At 35.4% G+C, this 22144-nt stretch overlaps 1 protein-coding gene across 1 annotated transcript in view; it reads right to left on the bottom strand.

Moving 5' to 3' along the window:
* Nucleotides 1–22144, bottom strand: part of RTKN2 (rhotekin 2) — an 83767-nt gene that overhangs the window by 48066 nt on the left and 13557 nt on the right. The window contains exons 3-5 of the mRNA XM_003258230.4: nucleotides 6825–6883; nucleotides 2216–2269; nucleotides 714–831 (exon numbers count right to left, since the gene is read on the bottom strand). Of these exons, the coding sequence (XP_003258278.2) occupies nucleotides 714–831; nucleotides 2216–2269; nucleotides 6825–6883 (231 nt within the window). The remainder of the gene's footprint in view (nucleotides 1–713; nucleotides 832–2215; nucleotides 2270–6824; nucleotides 6884–22144) is intronic.

Here is a 22144-nt window from a genome sequence, read left to right on the forward strand (position 1 = left end):
CCCACACTGATTTAGGCACATAGAACCTTTGAAGGAGGGCAGGAAAGAATATGTTAGTTAAAAATGATTTCAATGGCTACCCAAGGAGTTCTTTCTTGTTCTGTATTATGACCACAATAAAATGAGCCTGTAAAAGAGCAGGGACAATAAAAACAGCCCTGAGGATCACCCATTTTTTTTTATTGTTTTGAAGTACATGAAAGAAGTGCACCATAAGAAAAAGAACACCCCAAAATTTCAAAGTGCTCTTCCTATAGCATGTACTTCAGGACTATCTTGTAAATAAAGTTGCTATACTATTTTAGTATTTCTGCAACCAAATATCCTACATGAGATAAAAATCCTGTTTTATGCTTAAATTCTCTCTATATCGAATAACATTACAGGATATTCTGTTGTATGCATAGCTTAGTTAATAACAACTATATTTATTAACAATTTAAAAATGGATCATATCTAATAAGTCAAATATTTACTGCTAATAGTAATTACAAGATTTCCATTTTTATTTCACATCAGAAAACTGCAGATAGAGAAATGGACTTCTTCTGAACAAAGTAATTTTTAAAATCATATTAAACATTTAAAGATCACTTAAACATTTAAAAAGAACACTTAAACATAAAAAGAATCCAAAGAACCAATAATAAGAACCTCCTTTTAAAAAAGAATTTTAGATTATTTTTATTCTCTGAAGATTAAAAAATACTTACAATATGGTTACATTTTCAAAACATATATCTGTGATTGTTTTATCCACATTCACCACATCAGTATCAAACACATTAGCTCCCATTTTGAATAAACAAAAAATGGCATAGCGTTGTGATCCTGGAGGAAAAATAACAACATATTAAGCAATAATCCATGTAATAAATCATTATGTTACAATCTACTTGAAAATGAAAAATATTAGCTTAAATATTATTAAGAGATTCTTTTCATACATTGTATACTGTAACCCTTAAGTCTTACAGTGACTGTTCTGCCAGTATATAGGAATACCTTACTCAACTAGAACACAACAATTAAATAAGAAAGCAAAAAATAAAGTTAAATATACAGGCCTCTCAGCAGCCTAAAGAAACCACCAAACTCATAAATTTTATTCCTATTAAACTTCTTAAGCTTTAATAGTAAACTTTATATACACATATGCACGGGCGTGCACACGTGCACACACACACTACTACTACCTTTGTCATTTTGGTTTCCAAGTCTATTTAAGAAAAATATGTTTTTTATTAGAAGAGGTTCAGAGTAGGCACATTAACGACAGCAAAATATTTTCCACCAAACTAACAGCAAGGGAGGAAACCACAAGAAAAACAAAACAAAACAAAACAATAAAATAGGCATGAGAACACAAAAAACATAGCTGCTGGGCCTTTTAATTTGGTGATGTTTTAAAAAGTATTAGGTGATTAAAAGGCTAAATCCTCATTATTGAGAAAATGTAGCTCTTCAGAAAAACTTACTCTCTTTAGTAATCAGAAAGCTTGACTTAATTCTCACATGTATTCTTTTGTAAAGTAAATTATATTTCCTAATTGAATAATAAACACTAACCTGATTTTAAATTCTTCATATAAAACTAATTATGCTTAATATGATTCAGTTTTTAAAGTACAAGGAACAAAGCTATCACAATAGACAAGAAAGATAAAGTATTATCATATCTTTCCTGCTTTGCCTCTAACAGCTAGAAATCATTCGAGGTTAAATTTCCATGACCTAAGCAATACATGGATTTGTAAAGACTATATAAAACCATAAAATATTGAAGGAAAAAAATCAGATCAAGCTAAAAATCTTTCCTTATTTCATCCTGTTAAATAACCTGAATTAATGAAATAAGGCAGAAAAATCTTCCAGATTCTGGTCAAATACAAGAAATATTGGCTTTACCGTTATTTGCTAAACATTTTCTTTTGTTCCTTATTTCCCTTCCCCCGTTCCCACTCTGAACCCGGTACTTACTGTCCTTGCACTGGTTCCTGTCAACAACTAAAAGTACACTACATATGCACTATATTAATTAGTATCAAGTGACTGCAACATATTTATATTAAAAATCAGAAAACAGTTCAAGATGCTGCTTATTCTTTCAAATGACATCAATTTATTTCAGCAAGGAAGCAGTCCTTTTTCTCAATAATCAGATATACTACATACTAAAGAAAACATTTCAATTACAAATTAAAATCATACATACGTTCTTTATTGCTGAAGTGATCAGAGTCTTTCCACATTAGTGGTATTCGAATATCTATAAAGAAGGGAAAAAGAAATGGCAAGTAATAATTTTGGTAAGTTTTATTCTTTACAGTGACCTGAACCTCTGCATTCCATAATAATTCTGACTACTAAAGCTAAAATAAAGTGTTATTATTTAACAGCACATTTTCTAGACATTTTTCATAGTTTGTACTTTTAAAAAGTTTATCTGTGAAATTTTTGTGAGGTAAAAATATATTCTTCTTATAAAAATAACTGTTCTAACTCCATATATAAAATTTGTTTTTTCCTTACTGATTAATTATGACATCTTTATCATATATGCCATTCTGAGTAAATGTCTGTTCCTTGGCTATACTTTTATGAATTTGAATCATTTATTAATTACTATCTAGCTAAATACCAACACTGTACTATTTTTTCTTTTTTTTTTTTTTTTTTTTTGACAGGGTCTTGCTGTGTTGCTCAGGCCAGAGTGCAGTGGTGCCATCATGGCTCACTGCAGCCTTGAACTCTAGGGCTCAAGCAAACCTCCCACCTAAGCCTCCCATGTAGCTGAGACTACAGGTGTGCGCCATCTGTTGCCCAGGCTGGAGTGCAGTGGTGCGATCTCAGCTCACTGCAACCTCCACCTCCCGGGTTCAAGCAATTCTCCAGCCTCAACCTCCCGAGTAGCTGGGACTACAGGCATGTGCCACCACGCCTGGCTAATTTTTTTCTATTTTTAGTAGAGACGGGGTTTTACCGTGTTAGCCAGGATGGTCTTGATCTCCCGACCTCGTGATCTGCCCGCCTAGGCCTCCCAAAGTGCTGGGATTACAGGCGTGAGCCACTGTGCCCGGCTGCCTAATTATTATACTTTTTCTTGTAGAGACAGAGTTCACTATGTTTGCCAGGCTGTTCTTCAACTTCTGGGCTCAAGCAATCTGCCCTCCTTGGCCTCCCTAAGTGCTGGGATTACAGGCATGAGCCATCATGCCTGGCAACACTATACTATTGTAACTATTACACCTTTATAATATACTTACTAATTTGTAAGATATATTTCATTTTTGAAAACACCTTACTCTTACTTGCCAATTTCTTTATATAAATTTTAGAACAAATTTTGTCAAAATCCCCCTTTCCCAAGTGTTTTATTAGTATTCCATTATGCAAATTAATTTGGGAACTGATAACTTTATAATATTCTGTCTTTATATACAATAGCATAATAATTTGTCTTTACATTTTTATTAAGGTTATTCTTGAATAATTAATATTTTTGTTTTTTGGAGGTTTTCTTGTAAAGGATATCTTTTTCGCTATTACATTTTCTAATTAGTTATTGTTGATTTTAAGATAAACTACCACTTTTTGTATATTTATCTTGAATCCAGTCACTTTTACTGAATTCTTTATTCATTCAAATAGTGTTGCAGTGAATTCTCTTAAGTTTTGTAAGTCTACAATCTATTATCTTTTTTTTTTTTTGAGACAGAGTCTTGCTCTATCACCCAGGCTGGAGTGCAATCGTGAAATCTCTACTCACTGCAACCTCCACCCTCCCCTACCACCCCTGCCCCCGGGGTTCGAGTGATTCTCCTGCCTCAGTCTCCGGAGTAGCTGGGATTACAGGCATGCACCACCACACCCGGCTTATTTTTGGATTTTTAGTAGAGACAAGGGGTTCACCATGTAGGCCAGGTTGGTCTCGAACTCCTGACCTCAAGTGATCTGCCTGCTTTGGCCTCCCAAAGTGCTGGGATTACAGGCATGAGAAACCGTGCCGGGCCTACAATCTATTATCTTCAAACAGTATTCAATTTATTTATTTTCAATAGTTTCATCTTTTATTCTTGTTATTTTAGCTAGAATTTCTAAAATTGTTAAATTATATTGGCATAACAGACATTATAATTTTGTTTTTGATTTTTATGAGAATGCTTTGTTTTGTAATTATGACTTGGCTGATATCCTGCCAAAATGTCCACTTCTTCTTGCTTGACCACAGCTGCTGACTCATTTCATTTCACGACTGTACTTATTCACAGTTGTTTTTGCTCTGTTAGGATTAACAGAGCATTAACTATTTACACTATCATGGGAGGGACATGGATCCTGACTTCCTTTGCTGTACACCCACAACCTGTGGGCCAGCCTTCTTCTATGCCATGCCTAAGAGAGGAGGGTGGATATCAGCTCCACAAGAGAAGTTGGATACTGATTTTCCAGCTAGTCTTGTGCTCTTCAGATAGCAATGGATTTGTAACCCATCAACTCTATTTCTGAATTCAGCTTCCAATGATAGAACTTCCTTCCAGATTCTTGCAAATGGCTCAGTTTCAGTTTACAGTACTCTAACCTTTGTCTTGTTTTATGTCTTCATTGACATTTTAATGGTAAACTGGGAGAGTCATAATAAGACAGCTGACTTGATGCTATCAAGTCCCAGAAGTCTGTCTATCATTTTCAAAAGTGAAAACTAAGGTACTTGGTGAACTGATTTGGTTTATTCATTAAATTAGTAGTCGGTGACGAAGCTAATTACCACAATATAATTATGGTAAATACTACATTTACATATGGTAAATATTTGGTGTTCAGCAGAAATAACAAGTGTAAATTTGTGATTTAGTTTCATAAAGACCTGGCCAGGGAGTGGTGTAGCTGGAAACAGAAAACCCAGGTATTTTCTGGCTATCAATGTAATCTCAAAACATTATGAAACTTTGTTGCAAATATTCATCTTTACCAAAATGAAGGTCACATTTTCATCCCAATATCAAGAGAAAATGGATTTATAAAGATGAATTCATTTTTTATTTTGTTTTTACAAACACATACAAAATATAATTAAGTCTAGGCAAAGATGAAAAGACATTACGTAAGTATCCGATTTTCTCAGAGTTTCCGTTCCTTAATTTAAAATTATCTTTTGGAAAGAAGAAACACATGCAGAAATAAGTTCAATCTTTACACTTGAGTAATTGTGGGCAGGAAATAGTTTTTTATTTTATTTTAAATACTTTTACTTAAGAGCCTCCTTCTAAATGTACAGTTATTTCTAATATTATGAATTGCTACAATCAATAAACTGTTATGAAATGACGATAGATGTTGACTATCATGGCATTTGAGTGTTTAACAGCAACTTAACATATCTCATTTATATACAGAGTGGCACTATATTAGAAGCAAGAAATGAAGGATATGTTTAGTTTTTATAAAATCTCAAAGATCTATAGTAATTTATTCACAAAAAATTTACTACACATAATGAACAATACCACATAAAAGTACATGTTTGATAGCAAAGGGATACAAGGATAAAACATGTTTTGTTTTGTATTATAAAGATAAAAACAAATATAAATAACTATAAAACAAGCAACAAATTTTTACATATTCCAGTTATTTTCTGAAGAATATTTTGCTTAGCTGAATGCAATTCTTCAGATTTTGGCCATTTATGTACTTTGTAAAATGTACGTCTACCGTCTTGTGTGATAATTTTGTTTATCCAGAAAAATATTACTAGAAACAGTTCCTTAGGTGACAGTGCCTCAAATGTAGCAGCAGGCTCTCTAGTACAAGACTTTTAGCCAGTAACCTAGTGATTACTTAAGGACCAGTGGAGGTATATACTGTTGTTTCAAAAATGTACTGATGAGAAAATATTTGTAAAAGTGCATTATCTGACTAGTGTACACACAAGTCAGCCATGTATTCATTTCAATCTGTGGCATCTCCAAGCCATTGTCTTTAGCTTCCTGAACACTTTGGAGAAACTGAGACTGCACAGCATAAGTGCCATCTAGTGGTGAAGGGTCTCCTAACTGCATTAGGAATTCAGAGAAAGGAAACATCCTTTCTAGTTGGAACGGTAACAGAGATTATATTATATATAGATAAACAAACAGATATTTAAGAGAATGTAGTTATTTCGCAAGCTAATTGGGTGTCAGAAGCATGGGTTATGTTGCCAGGACAAGGAGAGAAATGTCTGCTAAAGCAGACAGCTTATGTTTAGGAGTAATAGAAGATATGACTAGAAAAAAAATTGGGTCAAAATGGAAGACTGGAGAAAAATGTTTGGTCTTTACACTACAGGCAATGAAGAGCAGCCATCCATCCAAGAGTCACTGAGCAATTACTATGAGCCAAGCACCATGCTAGCTTCTGGGTATAAAGTGATGACCAAAATAAACATGGTACCAAAACCTCACGGAACTTCTGACCTAGACAAAACATTATAAACATTATTACAGCTTCTGAACAGGAAAGGAACAGAGTCAAAAGACTTGGGTTTGGCCTAGCTCAGTCACTTAGCCTCCGAGTCTGTAGAAAATAACAATTACTCTACCTATTTTACAAGGCTGCACTAGGGAGAAAACTGTAGAATATGTAACGTATGAAACAGTTTTCTTAAACTCTAAAGTTCTATATACATGTAGCACATAATGCTGAAAACAGTGTTTTAGAACAAATATTCTGATAGAGGTATGAAAAACAAAATGAAGAGAATGGAGACAGGGCATAAAACAAAATCCACCATGTAGTTACAGAATTTATTCAGCAATATAAAAGATTCATTTATAGCATACCTGATATGGCAATCTTTCCTTTACATGCTGTTCGTTCTTTACTTTCAAATTTCACATCACTGTCAAAACAAAAAACCTTATGGAAAAAAGACCTTCTCTAATAAGCAATTGTTTTAACAGTGTTTCAAAAATGTCGAAATACTAAAAGCAAACGCATATCCATGAATAATAATGAATTCCAGTTAATGTAAACCATTTGACTCAAACTTTAAGATGTTTAGTCAACAGTTAGCAAGTTAAAAGAAATATTTGGAGCCACTCCCTGATTTTTCATATAAACTTTATATTCCTTGGTGACTGTATACTGGGTACTTTACAATGAAAGACTTTTGTGATCATTTGTATCTGTAAACAAGATGTACAATATTTGTCCATGTCCCCAGAAGTATAATACCTTAGATCACAATTTCATAAATTACATTTCTAACTTACCAGACACAGTGGCCTGAAAAAGTTAATGAACTCCCCAATCATGCAATTTGCTGTCCAGGAGTATCTTATCCTTATAGAACCTGATAAATATCCAAAAAAGTACCCTCTGCTGTATAATCATATTTAATATCATATTTAATTTCCCCAAGATTCCAAAGAACTAAGCATATGTTAAAACAATAAATTAACAAACTAAGATGAGAAACAGAGTAGCTCTGTAGACAGAATAAAATTTAGAGAGAAAAATATTATGATTCAAAGGAAATTCTGGGGATATAAGACACTTCCAAATCTGAAGTTAGAATATTTTATTACCATGAAAACTTTAAAAATAGAAACAATCCAATCTTTGACTATTTCCCTAATATCCTATTTTCCTAATAAACTGCATTTAGAGATTAGCATTCCATTTACAGGGCAATATTTCTAAGAGTATTCTTTGTATTTTTCATTCCTATTTAATTTGGTCAGCTCATTAACTACCAGCTAATTTAATTTGTTACTTCAAATAAGTGATAAGATGGAAATTTTCCATTTGGATATTGTTTGATTCTAAGAAGGCTTCTGGAAAAAGACTGGATGGGAGTTTGAAATGGGACGTTATCTAAGTAATTTTCAGAAGAGGATGACAGCAACACACTGCTCTCAGTAGGTCTGTTAAAAAGACTGCCAATATATTCATTATAATGCATCCAAATTTGAAAATAAATATATCATCCAACTTTTTTGCCCCTTTACTGGATTAAACTCATAAATACATAGGTGACATATATTTCAAATGAGCTAAAATAATTTACTGATGTAAAGTTCGTAAGTTTATATGAGATATTTACATAGTATTTATAGAATTATACATTAGATATGACTAAAATAATGCAGTATATTTAAAGCCATATATTCTCGGAATTCTACCTAATTACTTTATGGCCATATCTGGTATTAAAACTAGGGAATTCACTCAGTGAAACATACAAATACTCATTGTTTATTTCAAAATAAAGTTTCATTGAATCATAAATTTTAAAAAGAGCGAAGTTCAACATTTTATATTAGTTTGTAATGTCAGAGAAGATTATCTTGCTTATTACTTCCTCACAGAGTAAAAAGTTCAACAGTTCAACTGAACAGTTTATTATCTATTTTAGTGAAATAATACACTGAAAGGCCCACTAGAAATCAAACACAAATCTCAATTTCTTCAAATTTGTACAAGAAATACAATACAAACATAATTGGTTGGCATTTGAAAGTAGTATTTCTAAAAATACCTATATGAGCAATGCATAATATAAATTCTTAAAATACTTATTTCAGTGAAAAAGTACAAGGAAGCTCAAATATAGTGAGTAACTTAAGTATTATGGAATAGGTCATAGATTATGCTAAAGTTGAGATCCATTAGGTATTATTAAATTGGATTAAATTTGAGGCTTTGGCAGGCAAATGAAATTCTGAAATACTAGAACTACCAAAAGCAAACTTGCTGAATATTTACCAAGAAAAATTTTCCCCTTCCAAACTATTCAACTACCTGGCAGAGTATAGCTTTCTCCCCTGCAATTATAAATTATTTGCATAGGCATTTCCAGGATTGGTGAGCAAACTTATTATACACAAATATTGTCAAACTATGATATAAATTCAATTAACCATATAATCTTAGAGAATTAAGTCTGTCTTTTAAAAAATGAGAGGAGAAAAACTGACGTAATTCAGCCTCAATTTTCTGAAGCTTGAATTACTTTCGATTCAAATAACAAAACTGCTATTTAGGGTACTAAAATGTGATGTTTTTCTAATTAATCCAAATTGACAATGTAATTGTTAAACACTATCTGTCTAATAATGTGCTACTGTAGCTAATAGTTTGCTTAATATAAATACTTGTTCAAAAATCTGCAATATTAATTCTAATTCTGAATGCTAGAATTAGAGAGCCAGTCTGAGGAAATAGCAAATAACCACAAAATTACCAAAACAAAGCACAGCTAGGTAATAGTGTACCTTATCCATATGAACACAGCCTAGAGCATTATTTTGGCTGAGATTTGTAAATGCTAATTTAAAAGATAGCGATAAACATATAAAAGACAAACTTAATTTTTATTACTTATATTTCTGCCTGTAGGTAAATAAAATGACCAAAAGAGGGTGCCAATCTGCCACACTGTTGCTCAAAAATTTATATTAAAATTGACTGAGTAAATACAGATTATCCTTCCTTATATTACTCCAAGTGGGAATTTAAAACAGCATTTCTTTGCCAAAATTAACAAGTTATAATGAGAAATAGCCCAAAGATGAAAGCATTTTACATTTTCTTAACGAAGTACTAAAATAATTCTAAATGGGAGTCTATTATTTGAAAGCAGGTTATAAAATCCTTTACCTCTGATACAAATAAGTAAAAATTAAAACACTCAGAAACATTTAGCATGAAATTTTAATCCATCCTAAAACTATGGTATAAAATTTATAGCTTCATAAATATCTTAAAAATAAAATCAGTAATGTCTTTAAATACAAGTTTTATTATAGAACTAAGAGTACACAATTTTCACTTCCAACCTATACTTTTTCTTTTTTGAGATATAGTACCTGAGCAATGAACAAAAAAACTGGAGGATGAGAGAGTAGGATAATAATCATACAAAACTCACAAAATTGTTTTGGCAATATTAAAAATCACAATTATGTTGAATGACACACATAATTCAATGCTATAAATGACACTGATTAGTATTGTTTTTACAAAGCCAAATAAAGCATTTCAGAAGTAAGTCAAGAAGAATGAACTGGGTTGAGCAGGGGTTGCGGGGTGGGAGGGCGGTGGGGGCAGTGGGAAGGGCACAGATGGAGGATATTGCTGAAATATAAGCTCCGTGTGTACTTTTTTTGTGCGTGGGGGTGGGGGTGGGGCGTCTACTTTGTTCAGTGCTCTATCACCAGTGCCTGGTATTCAGCTCAGTACATTCTAAAGAACTCAATGAATGTTTAGGGACTGTTAAATGAAATGAAATAAGGATATGGTCATTTTGATGGAGCAGGCAGTAGATAGGGATTCTAATGTCTCAGAATTGGATTTTACTCATTATTAACTAATTATATAAGTGGGTTGCTATTAATCTTTTAACCTCAGCATCTTTATCTGTAAAATGGGGAAAAGATTCACTATCTCACAGAGCTACTAAATGAATTAATATTTTAAATGTATCCTATGTCATTCTTCAAAATGTTACACAAATACAAGGATTACTTTCTGAGTATTTATATTTTTGGCCTCAGTATTTAGGTTGGGGCTCACATAGAAGAGACACTAAACCATTTGTTAAAGTGATCAGAGAATGACTTACCAGTTCCTGTAAAACAGTGGTAGCCATCTAAATCAGGTTGTTTTCACACATTCTACAAAAGCCTTCAGATCAACAAGGAAAGCAAATAAAATGACCTATAGTCCACACCAACAGCATAACTAGAAAACAGAGATTTCTACAAGTTTTAATTTACAGTAAATGGGGAAACTAACATCTGAAACTGTCAAAACCAGCTTGTAGAAGCCTTGCATATAAGAGTGAGGTGGGCATTGCAAAACACAAGCAATATCAACTTGGGGTTTCCCCTAGAAGAAGTGTGAATGGGTCTAAGACCTAGTGGATACCACAGCACTGGTTCCAGGAGAGGTAAAAGAAAGGGCTCCAAAAGTACTTTGATGCAAAAGTTAAGTCCTGTGAGAAACACAATGAGTGAGGTGTCCTTTGGAGCCTTGGCTACAAAGAAAAAGAAGGAAGAAAGTAGATGAACTTTAATTTCCCAAGAAACGCTAGTTTCAAACATTAGTATCAAAGAACAGAAAATTAAACAACCAGCATCCCAAAAGACATCATTTATTAAGGAAACTACTCTTCACAGTTCCAATAATAAAAACATTCTTGAACTAAGAAACCAAATACAGTATTCTCCTCTTAGCCATGGTTTTGCTTTCCATGGTTTCAGTTATCCAGAGTAAACTGCAGTCTGAAAATATTAAATGAAAAATTCCAGAAATAAATAATTCATAAGTTTTATTATTTGTATTTATTTTTGAGGAAGGGTCTCACTCTGTTGCCCAGGCTGAAGTGCAGTGGCATGATCTCGGCTCACTGCAACCTCCGCCTCCCGGGTTAGAGCAATCCTGCCACCTCAGCTTCCTGAGTAGCTGGGACTACAGGCACACGCCACCACACCCAGCTAATGTTTATGTTATTTGGTAGAGACAGTGTTTTACGATGTTGCCCAAGCTGGTCTCGAACTCCTGGGCTCAAGTGATCCACCCACCTCGGCCTCCCAAAGGGCTGGGATTATAGTCATGAGCCACTGTGCCTGGCCTAACAATTCATAAGTTTTAAACTGCACACCATTCTGAGTAGTGTAATGAAACCTCACACTGCCCTATGGGATGTGAATCATCCCTTTGTCCAGTGTATCCATGCTGTATACATCACCTGCTCATTAGTCACTTAGCTGCCATCTAGATTATCAGACTCTCAAGGTATCACAGTGCTTGTGCTCAAAGTCCATAGTAGCCTAATGCTATACCACAATGCCTATGACATTCATCTCATTTAAACTCATCACAAAAGCAATTTATCATCTCACATCATCACAAAAAGGGTAAATATTTTGAAAGAGAGAACATATTTGCATAGCTTTTATTACACTATATTGTTATAATTGTTCTATTTTATTATTAATTATTGTTGTTTATCTCTTACTGTGCCTAATTTACAAATTAAACTTTATCATAGGGGTGTATGTATAGGAAAAAATATAGTGTACATAGGACTTAGTATTATCTGTGGTTTCAGGAATCCAGGAAGGATGATGGAACATACCCCCTCAAGGATAAGGGATCCTGTGATCCCTTCTAGTAACCTCCCAACTGACTCCTAATCACTTGGCTCAGAAAAATCCTACATATTTCATTAGGGACAAAAATGGACTCTAATTACCCACAGAAAACGACTATAAATAAAAGTAGATAATCAAAACTCTTCATTTGATTAAAATCCTCTACCAACTCCACCTCCAAAAAATAAAAAGTAACAGAAACCATAATACAATACTCCAAAATGAATTAAGTGCATTTATACAAATTATTGCAAATATGAAAGAAACCAGGAATCTAAAATCCAAAATTTGAGACTAGTAAAGAATAAACAATAGGCAGATACGCAAAGAGAGGAGAGAATGAGAGGAAAGAACAAGGAGAGAAACTGGAAAAATAAAATCATTTCTGAAATGAACATGAAAATATAAGGTGTCCAATGATAAATATATAGAAGCAAAAGTACACAAAGGGACATAGTAAATGGGAATGAAAAGAATCAAAAGAACAAAAATGAAATAAGGTATTAAAAAAGATCAGAAAGTGATAGACATAGAGGACAGGCAAGGAAGATCCAACATATATGTAATCAGAATTCTTAAACAGGAAAACCAAAATAATGAGATAGAAATAATATTTTTGTATAATTCAGATGTTCTGAAAATAAAAAAGAACAATCTACTTATCAAAAAAGCCCCAAAATGTGCCAAATGGTCAGCCTTACACACATTCCAGTAAAATAATCAGACTTTAAGATAAAGAAAAGTACTTGCAGTCTCCAGGCAAAAAGTCTAACTCATTTACAAAGGAAAGAAAATGAAAGATTAGATTTCTCAATAACAATACGACAATGGAGCAAAGTCTTCACAAAACTCAAGGAAAGAATGTGTTGGCTAAGGAATTTATAACTAGCAAAGTCACCCTAAAAGTAGAAACACTAAAGAAAAACACTTTAAACATGCAGGAAAGTGAAGAAAACTGTACTCATGTGAAGAATCTTCCAGCTGATGAACTTCTTCCAAAAGAGATGATTTTGGAAAGTACAACGGAAGAACAAGAAGTGAAAATTACACCTATTTAATTGCATATCAAAGACTAAAACAAAGGTGAAGATATGACTATAAGATTATTATGTAAATATTATCCATTCCACCAAAGTAGAAATAACACAACTTGAAAAAAAAAGAGGAGTAGGGGAAATACAACAAGCTCATTGATCTTGACATAGATAGTAGCTGGAAAAAATCAAAATAGCAGAAGCCTGAGTTAGGCCATTCTTGCATTGCTATAAAGGAATACCTAAGGCTGGGTAACTTAAGAAGAGGTTTAATTGGCTCATGGAACTAAGGGCAATACATAAAAAAAACTTATAAGAACTAAGGGCATTATATAGTTATCAGTATATAAAGTTTATATAAAATTATAGTAACTACTAGGACTTATAAAATGCTTCCAAAATTTAAGAAAACAGACCACATAGTAAAAGACTATAATTATAATACACACAGTTAACATAATATAAAAGAATATTACAGTGGCTGAAACCAGATATATCAGTTATATCAGTAAATATAAAATGTCTTAATTTTCCCATTAAAAGGATTTCCAGATTGGCTCATAATATAAAACGCAACTCTAGAATGAATACAAGAAACAAGTCTTCAAAGCTGAGTCAGAAAGGCTAAAAATAAGGAGATGGACAAAGATATATGAAACAAATACAAATAAGAAAATAGAGGATGTGATTTTGTTACCAGGCAAAATTCGGGTTCAAAAACATTACCTGAGACAACAACAGAAGGACACTTTATAATGAAAAAGGCTGCAACTAACAATGAATATATCACAAGTACTGAATGTACGAAATGTTACAGAGCATCTTCCTAAAGCACAATGTACAGAAGATACAAGGATGAAGACAATTAAGCCTTAATAATAAAAAATCTTAACCTATCTGTTTCAGTACAAGACAGTTCAATGGGTCAAAAAACAAGGAAGGTTACAGAAAACCTAACACAGTCATTAACACAGATCTTTCGAACTCCTTTGGCTAACTTTACACCCTTATGAAAAGAAATGTAACTTCAAAAGCCAATGCGACAGTCATGAAAATAGACCATATTAAGTCATAAAGAAAACCTCAAGATGTTCCATAAAGTAGAAAAAATAAAAATTTATTTGATTAAAATGCAATTTTAATCAGTTAAAATTCCTCTTTTGGTAATGGCAGAGTAGCTCATGCTGGAGAAATCTTCCCACAGAAAACAATAAAAAATATAGAAAAACTATTTTAAAAACATCTACCTGAAGTGACTGGTAAGTGACCAAAACTATAAAGAAATTTGAAAAGAATCAACACTGGAAAAAGTGATACAGTGGAAAAAAAATAATTGATACATGATGAATCTCAAAAGCATTATGCTGAAAGAAAGAAACCTCCACTGTATAGTTCTATTTATACTAAGTTCCAGAACAGGCAAAATTAACCTACAGTGGAAAAAAAAGTCAGAATAGTGGCTGATTCTTGGGGTGGGAACCGTGGCAAGAGCTACTAATTGGAAACTGGGAAGGAGCACACAGAAACACTATCTATCCAAAAAATGTAATTCAAAGAGAAAAAAAGCAAACAGAAACAAATAAGTCTGTTTATGATTTAATAACAAGACCATAAGAAAAAGTTCATTGATATGGTTTGGCTCTGTCTCCCACCCAAATCTCATGTTGAATTGTAATCCCCAGTGCTGGGGGAGAGCCCTGGTGGGAGGGATTGGATCGTGGGGGTGGATTTCCCCCTTGCTATTCTCGTGATAGTGAGTTCTCAGGAGATCTGGTTGTTTAAAAGTGTGTAGCATTTCCCCATTAGTTCACTTGCTCTCCTGTCGCCATGTGAAGGAAGTGCTTGCTTCCCCTTCACCCTTTTGCCATGACTGTAAGTTTCCTGAGGCCTCCAAGCCATGCTTCCTCTACAGCCTGCAGAACTGTGAGTCAATTAAACCTCTTTTCTTCTTAAATTACCCAATCTCAGGTGGTCCTTTATAGCATTGTGAGAACAAAGTAATACAATCATTTCAAGTAATTTTTGAATACTCTCTACCCTATATCCACAGGGATGTACATATATGTGTACATACACATATACACACACAAAGAACTGCAAAGAACTTATTTTAAATTGTGTCATAAAGAAATAAAATAGATTAGGCTGAACATGGTGGCTCATGCCTGTAATCCCAGTGTTTTGGGAGGCTGAGGTGGGAGGATTGCTTGAGGCCAGGAGTTCAAGATCAGCCTGGGCAACATAGCAAAACCCTGTTTCTACAAAATAAATAAATAAGCAAGCTGAGAGACAAAAAATAAATAAATTAGCTGGGTGTGTTGGCATGAACCTGTAGTCCTAGGTACTATCATTGTGTCGCTGCACTCTAGCCTGGGAGACACAGTGAGACCCTGTCTCTAAAAAAATTAAAAAATAAAAATAAAATAAAATGGACTGGACAGAGGGATAAAACAAATATTAATTATAGAACCTTAGTGGTAGGTATATGGGTATTCACTGTATAATTCTTTAAACTTTTCTGTATGTTGGAAATTTTTCATAATTTCTGCATGTTAAAAAAGAATTGTAAGGAAATCTTGAACTTGGCTAGGTAGGTTTACTGTCAGTAATAATATTGGTACTGTAATCAAAAACCTATAAATATTGATATAAACTCACGATTTTTTCATCTCTTTCATCACTATGTCCACTGAAAAAGCCTAGAAGCAGTGATACCCCAGGAACCGTGAGCAAACCTAGTGCCCAGGTTTTGCATTCAAAATACGATTCACCAGTAAAGGGAGCCAGGTGTCAGAGAAATGGCTGACTCTAGGCATGGGGCAGGGAAAATATAAAGCAAGAATGAATCGTCTTTTTGTATCAGGAAGCAAGAGATTCTTGGTGACTATAAATGATAATAAAACATTGAATAAAAATCCAGGAATGGAGAGACTAAAGAGAGGAATGTCCTTCTTTATAGAAGAATATCAGCCAATAAGTGTAGAAGGAATACTAGAATTAGATAATTACAGTTTTACAAACCCCGTTATAAATATAATTGATTTAGGGAAGAATCATAAATGGATGATAAAGCCATTAAGTTAAAGCTTATTGGATAACAGAATAGTCACCCAGTTCCAACACCCCACAGATTACTTATGAACTGCAAAGGGAAAACCATTTTATCATGAAGAAGAAAGCTGGCAACTGCCATCTAAAGCAAGGGTTCAAACTCAGCATTACCTGGTGGTAAGACCAGATATCATATTGCATCAGTTGGGAGCATATAATGGTCTCCAGCCTCACCTAGAAAAAAATGTTTAACTTGAGTCTGATAAAGCCTTTAGACTCAATGTCCCTCTATGGCAAAAACACAGAATATGAGAAAAGGTTCAACGATACTTCAAGGAAACAACCAGGCAAATGCAGAACACAGGATATTTTAAAGGCTATATTTTTAAAATCTAGACCCTTTTTTTTTTGAGACAGGGTCTTGCTCTGACCCCCAGGCTGGAGTGCAGTGGCATGATTGTCGCTCATTGCAATCTCAAGCTTCTGGATGCAAGTGATCCTCCTGCCTCAGCCTCTTGTGTAGCCGAGATCACAGGCACAAACCATCACACCTGGCTAAATCTTTCTATTTTTTTTTTTTTGCAGAAACAAGGTCTTATTATGTTGCCCAGGCTGGTCTTGAACTCCTGGGCTACAGCCATCCTCCCACCTCAGCCTCCCAAAGTGTTGAGATTACAGGTGTGAGCCACATTCCTTGCCGAGGCTCTTCAAAGTATAAATGACAAGGGGTTTTTAGAAACAGGCAGAGTAATTAAAAGAAACTGGAGATATAACCAAATGTACTGCATAGATCTTGACTGAATTCTGGTTTGGGGAAAAAAAAGATAAACAGTTTTCTTCTTACAACTTGGTAAAATTGAATATGGACTGGATATTAGATTATTATTATGGAATTACTAATATTTTGTATATAATATTTTGATTATGTAGAAGAATGTCATTTTTAAAAGATCCATGCCAAATTATTGTGGTGTGTGTGCCATGTTGTCTGCAACTTATTTTTAAATGGTTCAACAACAAAAAAGAAAAATGTGTGCATGTATACACATGCTAGTGTGTGTGTGTGTGTGTGTGTGTATAGAAAAAATGGTAGAGTAGATGAAGTGAATATATATAGCGAGCTATTAACTCGACAACCTAGGGGGAGAATATACATGATGTTGATTGTACTATTCTTGTAATTTTTATGTATGTAAATTTCATAATAAAAAGTTGATTAAAAAGCAGACATAGTTGGGAATAAATGACAATCTGGAACATGATGAACAGACACTTAGACCAATAAATGACAGTAAGAACCTAAGAACATAAAAGAAGGTGACAAAAAAAAAAGTAACTGGTATATAATTAACTCCTATTAAATTCTAAGCCCTATTTGCTCATCATGAACATTAAGGGGATACAAGGCAAACTTTATTTATGAAGCATACATTAAATTGTTCTTAAGTAAGTACACAACACTGTGGGTGTTCTGCGGGATATAAGGTAGAAAGAAGGAGAGAACCAAGAGTTACCTCAGCTATGAGTTGCCTCTAAGCTCCAGGCACCAAATCCTCAAAATAATCCTGTGAAATTAATGGTGATAATATCATCTCTATTTCGCTGATAAGAAGAATCAGACATTGTCCCTGTTTCCAAAAGCTTATAATTTATGAAGATATGTTGCTTATAAATAGCTCTATTAGAATTTAGTATGTTATAGTGAGGTATTCATGATTTGGATGGTACTAGAAGTAAAAGGAGGTAAATAGTCATTTTTTGGGTCCTTACCATGGACATAAAGGAATAATTATTTTCTGAATAGAATTATCAAGGAAACTTTGAGGCAGGTATGGTGTCCCAGTACAAGTGGGTTTTATCAAGTGAGAATGGAAGATATGGCACTTCAGCGTAAGCAAACGCACTGGAGATGTGAAAATCCAAGAACTGTTTTCGGGATACCGATCAAGCATTTGGCTGCAATAAATTTGTAATGCAGAAATTGAAAGATAAGAGTGCAAGTAGTTTGGGATCAGACCACAAGGATTCTGGAATGCCTATTTCAGTAAATGGAAACCAATAGCTATTTTTTGAGAAGTAGACTGAAATAAACCATCTTTTAAGTAGCCATATCCAGCCACAGCATGCAGAAAAAAAGGTACAATGATAGTTTACTAGTCAAAAGTCCAGCAAATTAACAGACTGCTGTAATCAAGCCATGATACCTCTAAATTCAGGCAGTAAGCAACCTATGCACCTCATCCTAACGACCTACTGCCTACCCAATCCAGAAAGGTTTTTACATCCTGACTCCATTGGGAACTGTACAGAAGCCTGGGTATTTTGGCTTGTTCAGGCATAAAGAACAGGCAGTGTACTAGGTGTTTCATACCCAAACACAACTTAGAACAAAGTTTTTGTTATATTATTAGAACAGTATGGTAAAAGAACATTTAACCAGTTGCCAATATTCTCAGGATTGTGTGGTTTTAAAAAAACAACAAATCATATTACTGATTTCTCAACTGTGTTCCTCATCTAAAGCACAGAGTAACCATTTATTGAATTCTTCCAAGGGTAGTACAAAAGTAGCACTATTCTATATGCAGAAGTTAAGTCAATGTGTACAATGAACTTCTTGAGACATTAGGACTTAATTCTTTCCTGGAACCCGAGTTTTAAAAGGCTTTAGAATGAAGTAAGATTATTTGACTTTTTAAATAATTTCATTGGATTGAGAAATAACTTAAAACTTCTTGCAGAATTGATTATGTACAGAGAGCACTTTGAGTGAAGATCTATTAGAAAAGCCCTAAAGAAATCCACACAGTGGTGGAGCCAAGATGGCCGAATAGGAACAGCTCCAGTCTATAGCTCCCAGCCTGAGCGACACAGAAGACGGGTGATTTCTGCATTTCTGCTTGAGGTACCGGTTTCATCTCACTAGGGAGTGCCAAACAGTGGGTGCAGGACAGTCGGTGAAGCGTACTGTGCACGAGCCGAAGCAGGGTGAGGCATTGCCTCACTCGGGAAGCACAAGGGGTCAGGGAGTTCCCTGTCCTAGTCAAAGAAAGGGGTAACAGACAGCACCTGGAATATCGGGTCAGTCCCACCCTAATACTGCGCTTTTCTAATGGGCCTGGAAAACGGCACACTAGGAGACTGTCTCCCGCACCTGGCTCGGAGGGTCCTATGCCCACGGAGTCTCGCTGATTGCTAGCACAGCAGTCTGAGATCAAGCTGCAAGGCGGCAGCGAGGCTGGGGGAGGGGCGCCCGCCATTGCCCAGGCTTGCTTAGGTAAACAAAGATACCAGGAAGCTCGAACTGGGTGGAGCCCACCACAGCTCAAGGAGGCCTGCCTGCCTCTGTAGGCTCCACCTCTGGGGACAGGGCACAGACAAACAAAAAGTCAGCAGGAACCTCCACAGACTTAAATGTCCCTGTCTGACTGACAGCTTTGAAGAGAGTAGTGGTTCTCCCAGCACACAGCTGGAGATCTGAGAACGGACAGACTGCCTCCTAAAGTGGGTCCCTCACCCCTGAGCAGCCTAACTGGAGGCACCCCCCTAGTACGGACAGACTGACACCTCACTCGGCCGGGTACTCCTCTGAGACAAAACTTCCAGAGGAACTATCAGACAGCTGAATTTGTGGTCTCACGAAAATCCGCTGTACTGCAGCCACCGCTGCTGACAACCAGCCAAACAGGGTCTGGAGTGGACCTCTAGTAAACTCCAACAGACCTGCAGCTGAGGGTCCTGTCTGGTAGAAGGAAAACTAACAAACAGAAAGGACATCCACACCAAAAACCCATCTGTACATCACCATCATCAAAGACCAAAAGTAGATAAAACCACAAAGATGGGGAAAAAACAGAGCAGAAAAACTGGAAACTCTAAAAAGCAGAGCACCTCTCCTCCTCCAAAGGAACGCAGTTCCTCACCAGCAACGGAACAAAGCTGGATGGAGGATGACTTTGACGAGTTGAGAGAAGAAGGCTTGAGACGATCAAACTACTCTGAGCTACGGGAGAAAATTCAAAACAATAGCAAAGAAGTTAAAAACTTTGAAAAAAAATTAGAAGAATGGATAACTAGAATAACCAATGGAGAGACGGGCTTAAAGGAGCTGATGCAGCTGAAAGCCAAGTTTCGAGAACTATGCGAAGATTGCAGAAGCCTCAGTAGCAGATGCGATCAACTGGAAGAAAGGGTATCACTGATGGAAGATGAAATGAATGAAATGAAGCGAGAAGGGAAGTTTAGAGAAAAAAGAATAAAAACAAATGAACAAAGCCTCCAAGAAATTTGGGACTATGTGAAAAGACCAAACCTACGTCTGATTGGTGTACCTGAAAATGACGGGGAGAATGGAACCAAGTTGGAAAACACTCTGCAAGATATTATCCAGGAGAACTTCCCCAATCTAGCAAGGCAGGCCAACATTCAGATTCAGGAAATACAGAGAACGCCACAAAGATACTCCTCGAGAAGAGCAACTCCAAGACACATAATCGTCAGATTCACCAAAGTTGAAATGAAGGAAAAAATGTTAAGGGCAGCCAGAGAGAAAGGTCGGGTTACCCACAAAGGGAAGCCCATCAGACTAACAGCCAATCTCTTGGCAGAAACTCTACAAGCCAGAAGAGAGTGGGGGCCAATATTCAACATTCTTAAAGAAAAGAATTTTCAACCCAGAATTTCATATCCAGCCAAACTAAGCTTCATAAGTGAAGGAGAAATAAAATACTTTACAGACAAGCAAACGCTGAGTGATTTTGTCACCACCAGGCCTGCCCTAAAAGAGCTCCTGAAAGAAGCACTAAACATGGAAAGGAACAACCAGTACCAGCCACTGCAAAAACATGCCAAATTGTAAAGACCATCGAGGCTAGGAAGAAACTGCATCAACTAACGAGCAAAATAACCAACTAACATCATAATGACAGGATCAGATTCACACATAACACTATTAACGTTAAATGTAAATGGGCTAAATGCTCCAATTAAAAGACACAGACTGGCAAACTGGATAAGGAGTCAGGACCCATCAGTGTGCTGTATTCAGGAAACCCATCTCACGTGCAGAGACACACAGACTCAAAATAAAGGGATGGAGGAAGATCTATCAAGCAAATGGAAAACAAAAAAAGGCAGGGGTTGCAATCCTAGTCTCTGATAAAATAGACTTTAAACCAACAAAGATCAAAAGACACAAAGAAGGCCATTACATAATGGTAAAGGGATCAATTCAACGAGAAGAGCTAACTATCCTAAATATATATGCACCCAACACAGGAGCACCCAGATTCATAAAGCAAGTCCTGAGTGACCTACAAAGGAACTTAAACTCCCACACAATAATAATGGGAGATTTTAACACCCCACTGTCAACATTAGACAGATCAACGAGACAGAAGGTTAACAAGGATATCCAGGAATTGAACTCAGCTCTACACAAAGTGGACCTAATAGACATCTACAGAACTCTCCACCCCAGATCAACAGAATATACATTTTTTTTCAGCACCACACCACACCTATTCCAAAATTGACCACATAGTTGGAAGTAAAGCTCTCCTCAGCAAATGTAAAAGAACAGAAATTATAACAAACTGTCTCTCAGACCACAGTGCAATCAAACTAGAACTCAGGATTAAGAAACTCACTCAAAACCGCTCTACTACATGGAAACTGAACAACCTGCTCCTGAATGACTATTGGGTACACAATGAAATGAAGGCAGAAATAAAGATGTTCTTTGAAACCAACGAGAACAAAGACACAACATACCAGAATCTCTGGGACACGTTCAAAGCAGTGTGTAGAGGGAAATTTACAGCACTAAATGCCCACAAGAGAAAGCAGGAAAGATCCAAAATTGACACCCTAACATCACAATTAAAAGAACTAGAAAAGCAAGAGCAAACACATTCA

Source organism: Nomascus leucogenys, chromosome 18, assembly GCF_006542625.1.
Source record: "Nomascus leucogenys isolate Asia chromosome 18, Asia_NLE_v1, whole genome shotgun sequence".
In the NCBI taxonomy this organism is placed as follows: domain Eukaryota; kingdom Metazoa; phylum Chordata; class Mammalia; order Primates; family Hylobatidae; genus Nomascus; species Nomascus leucogenys.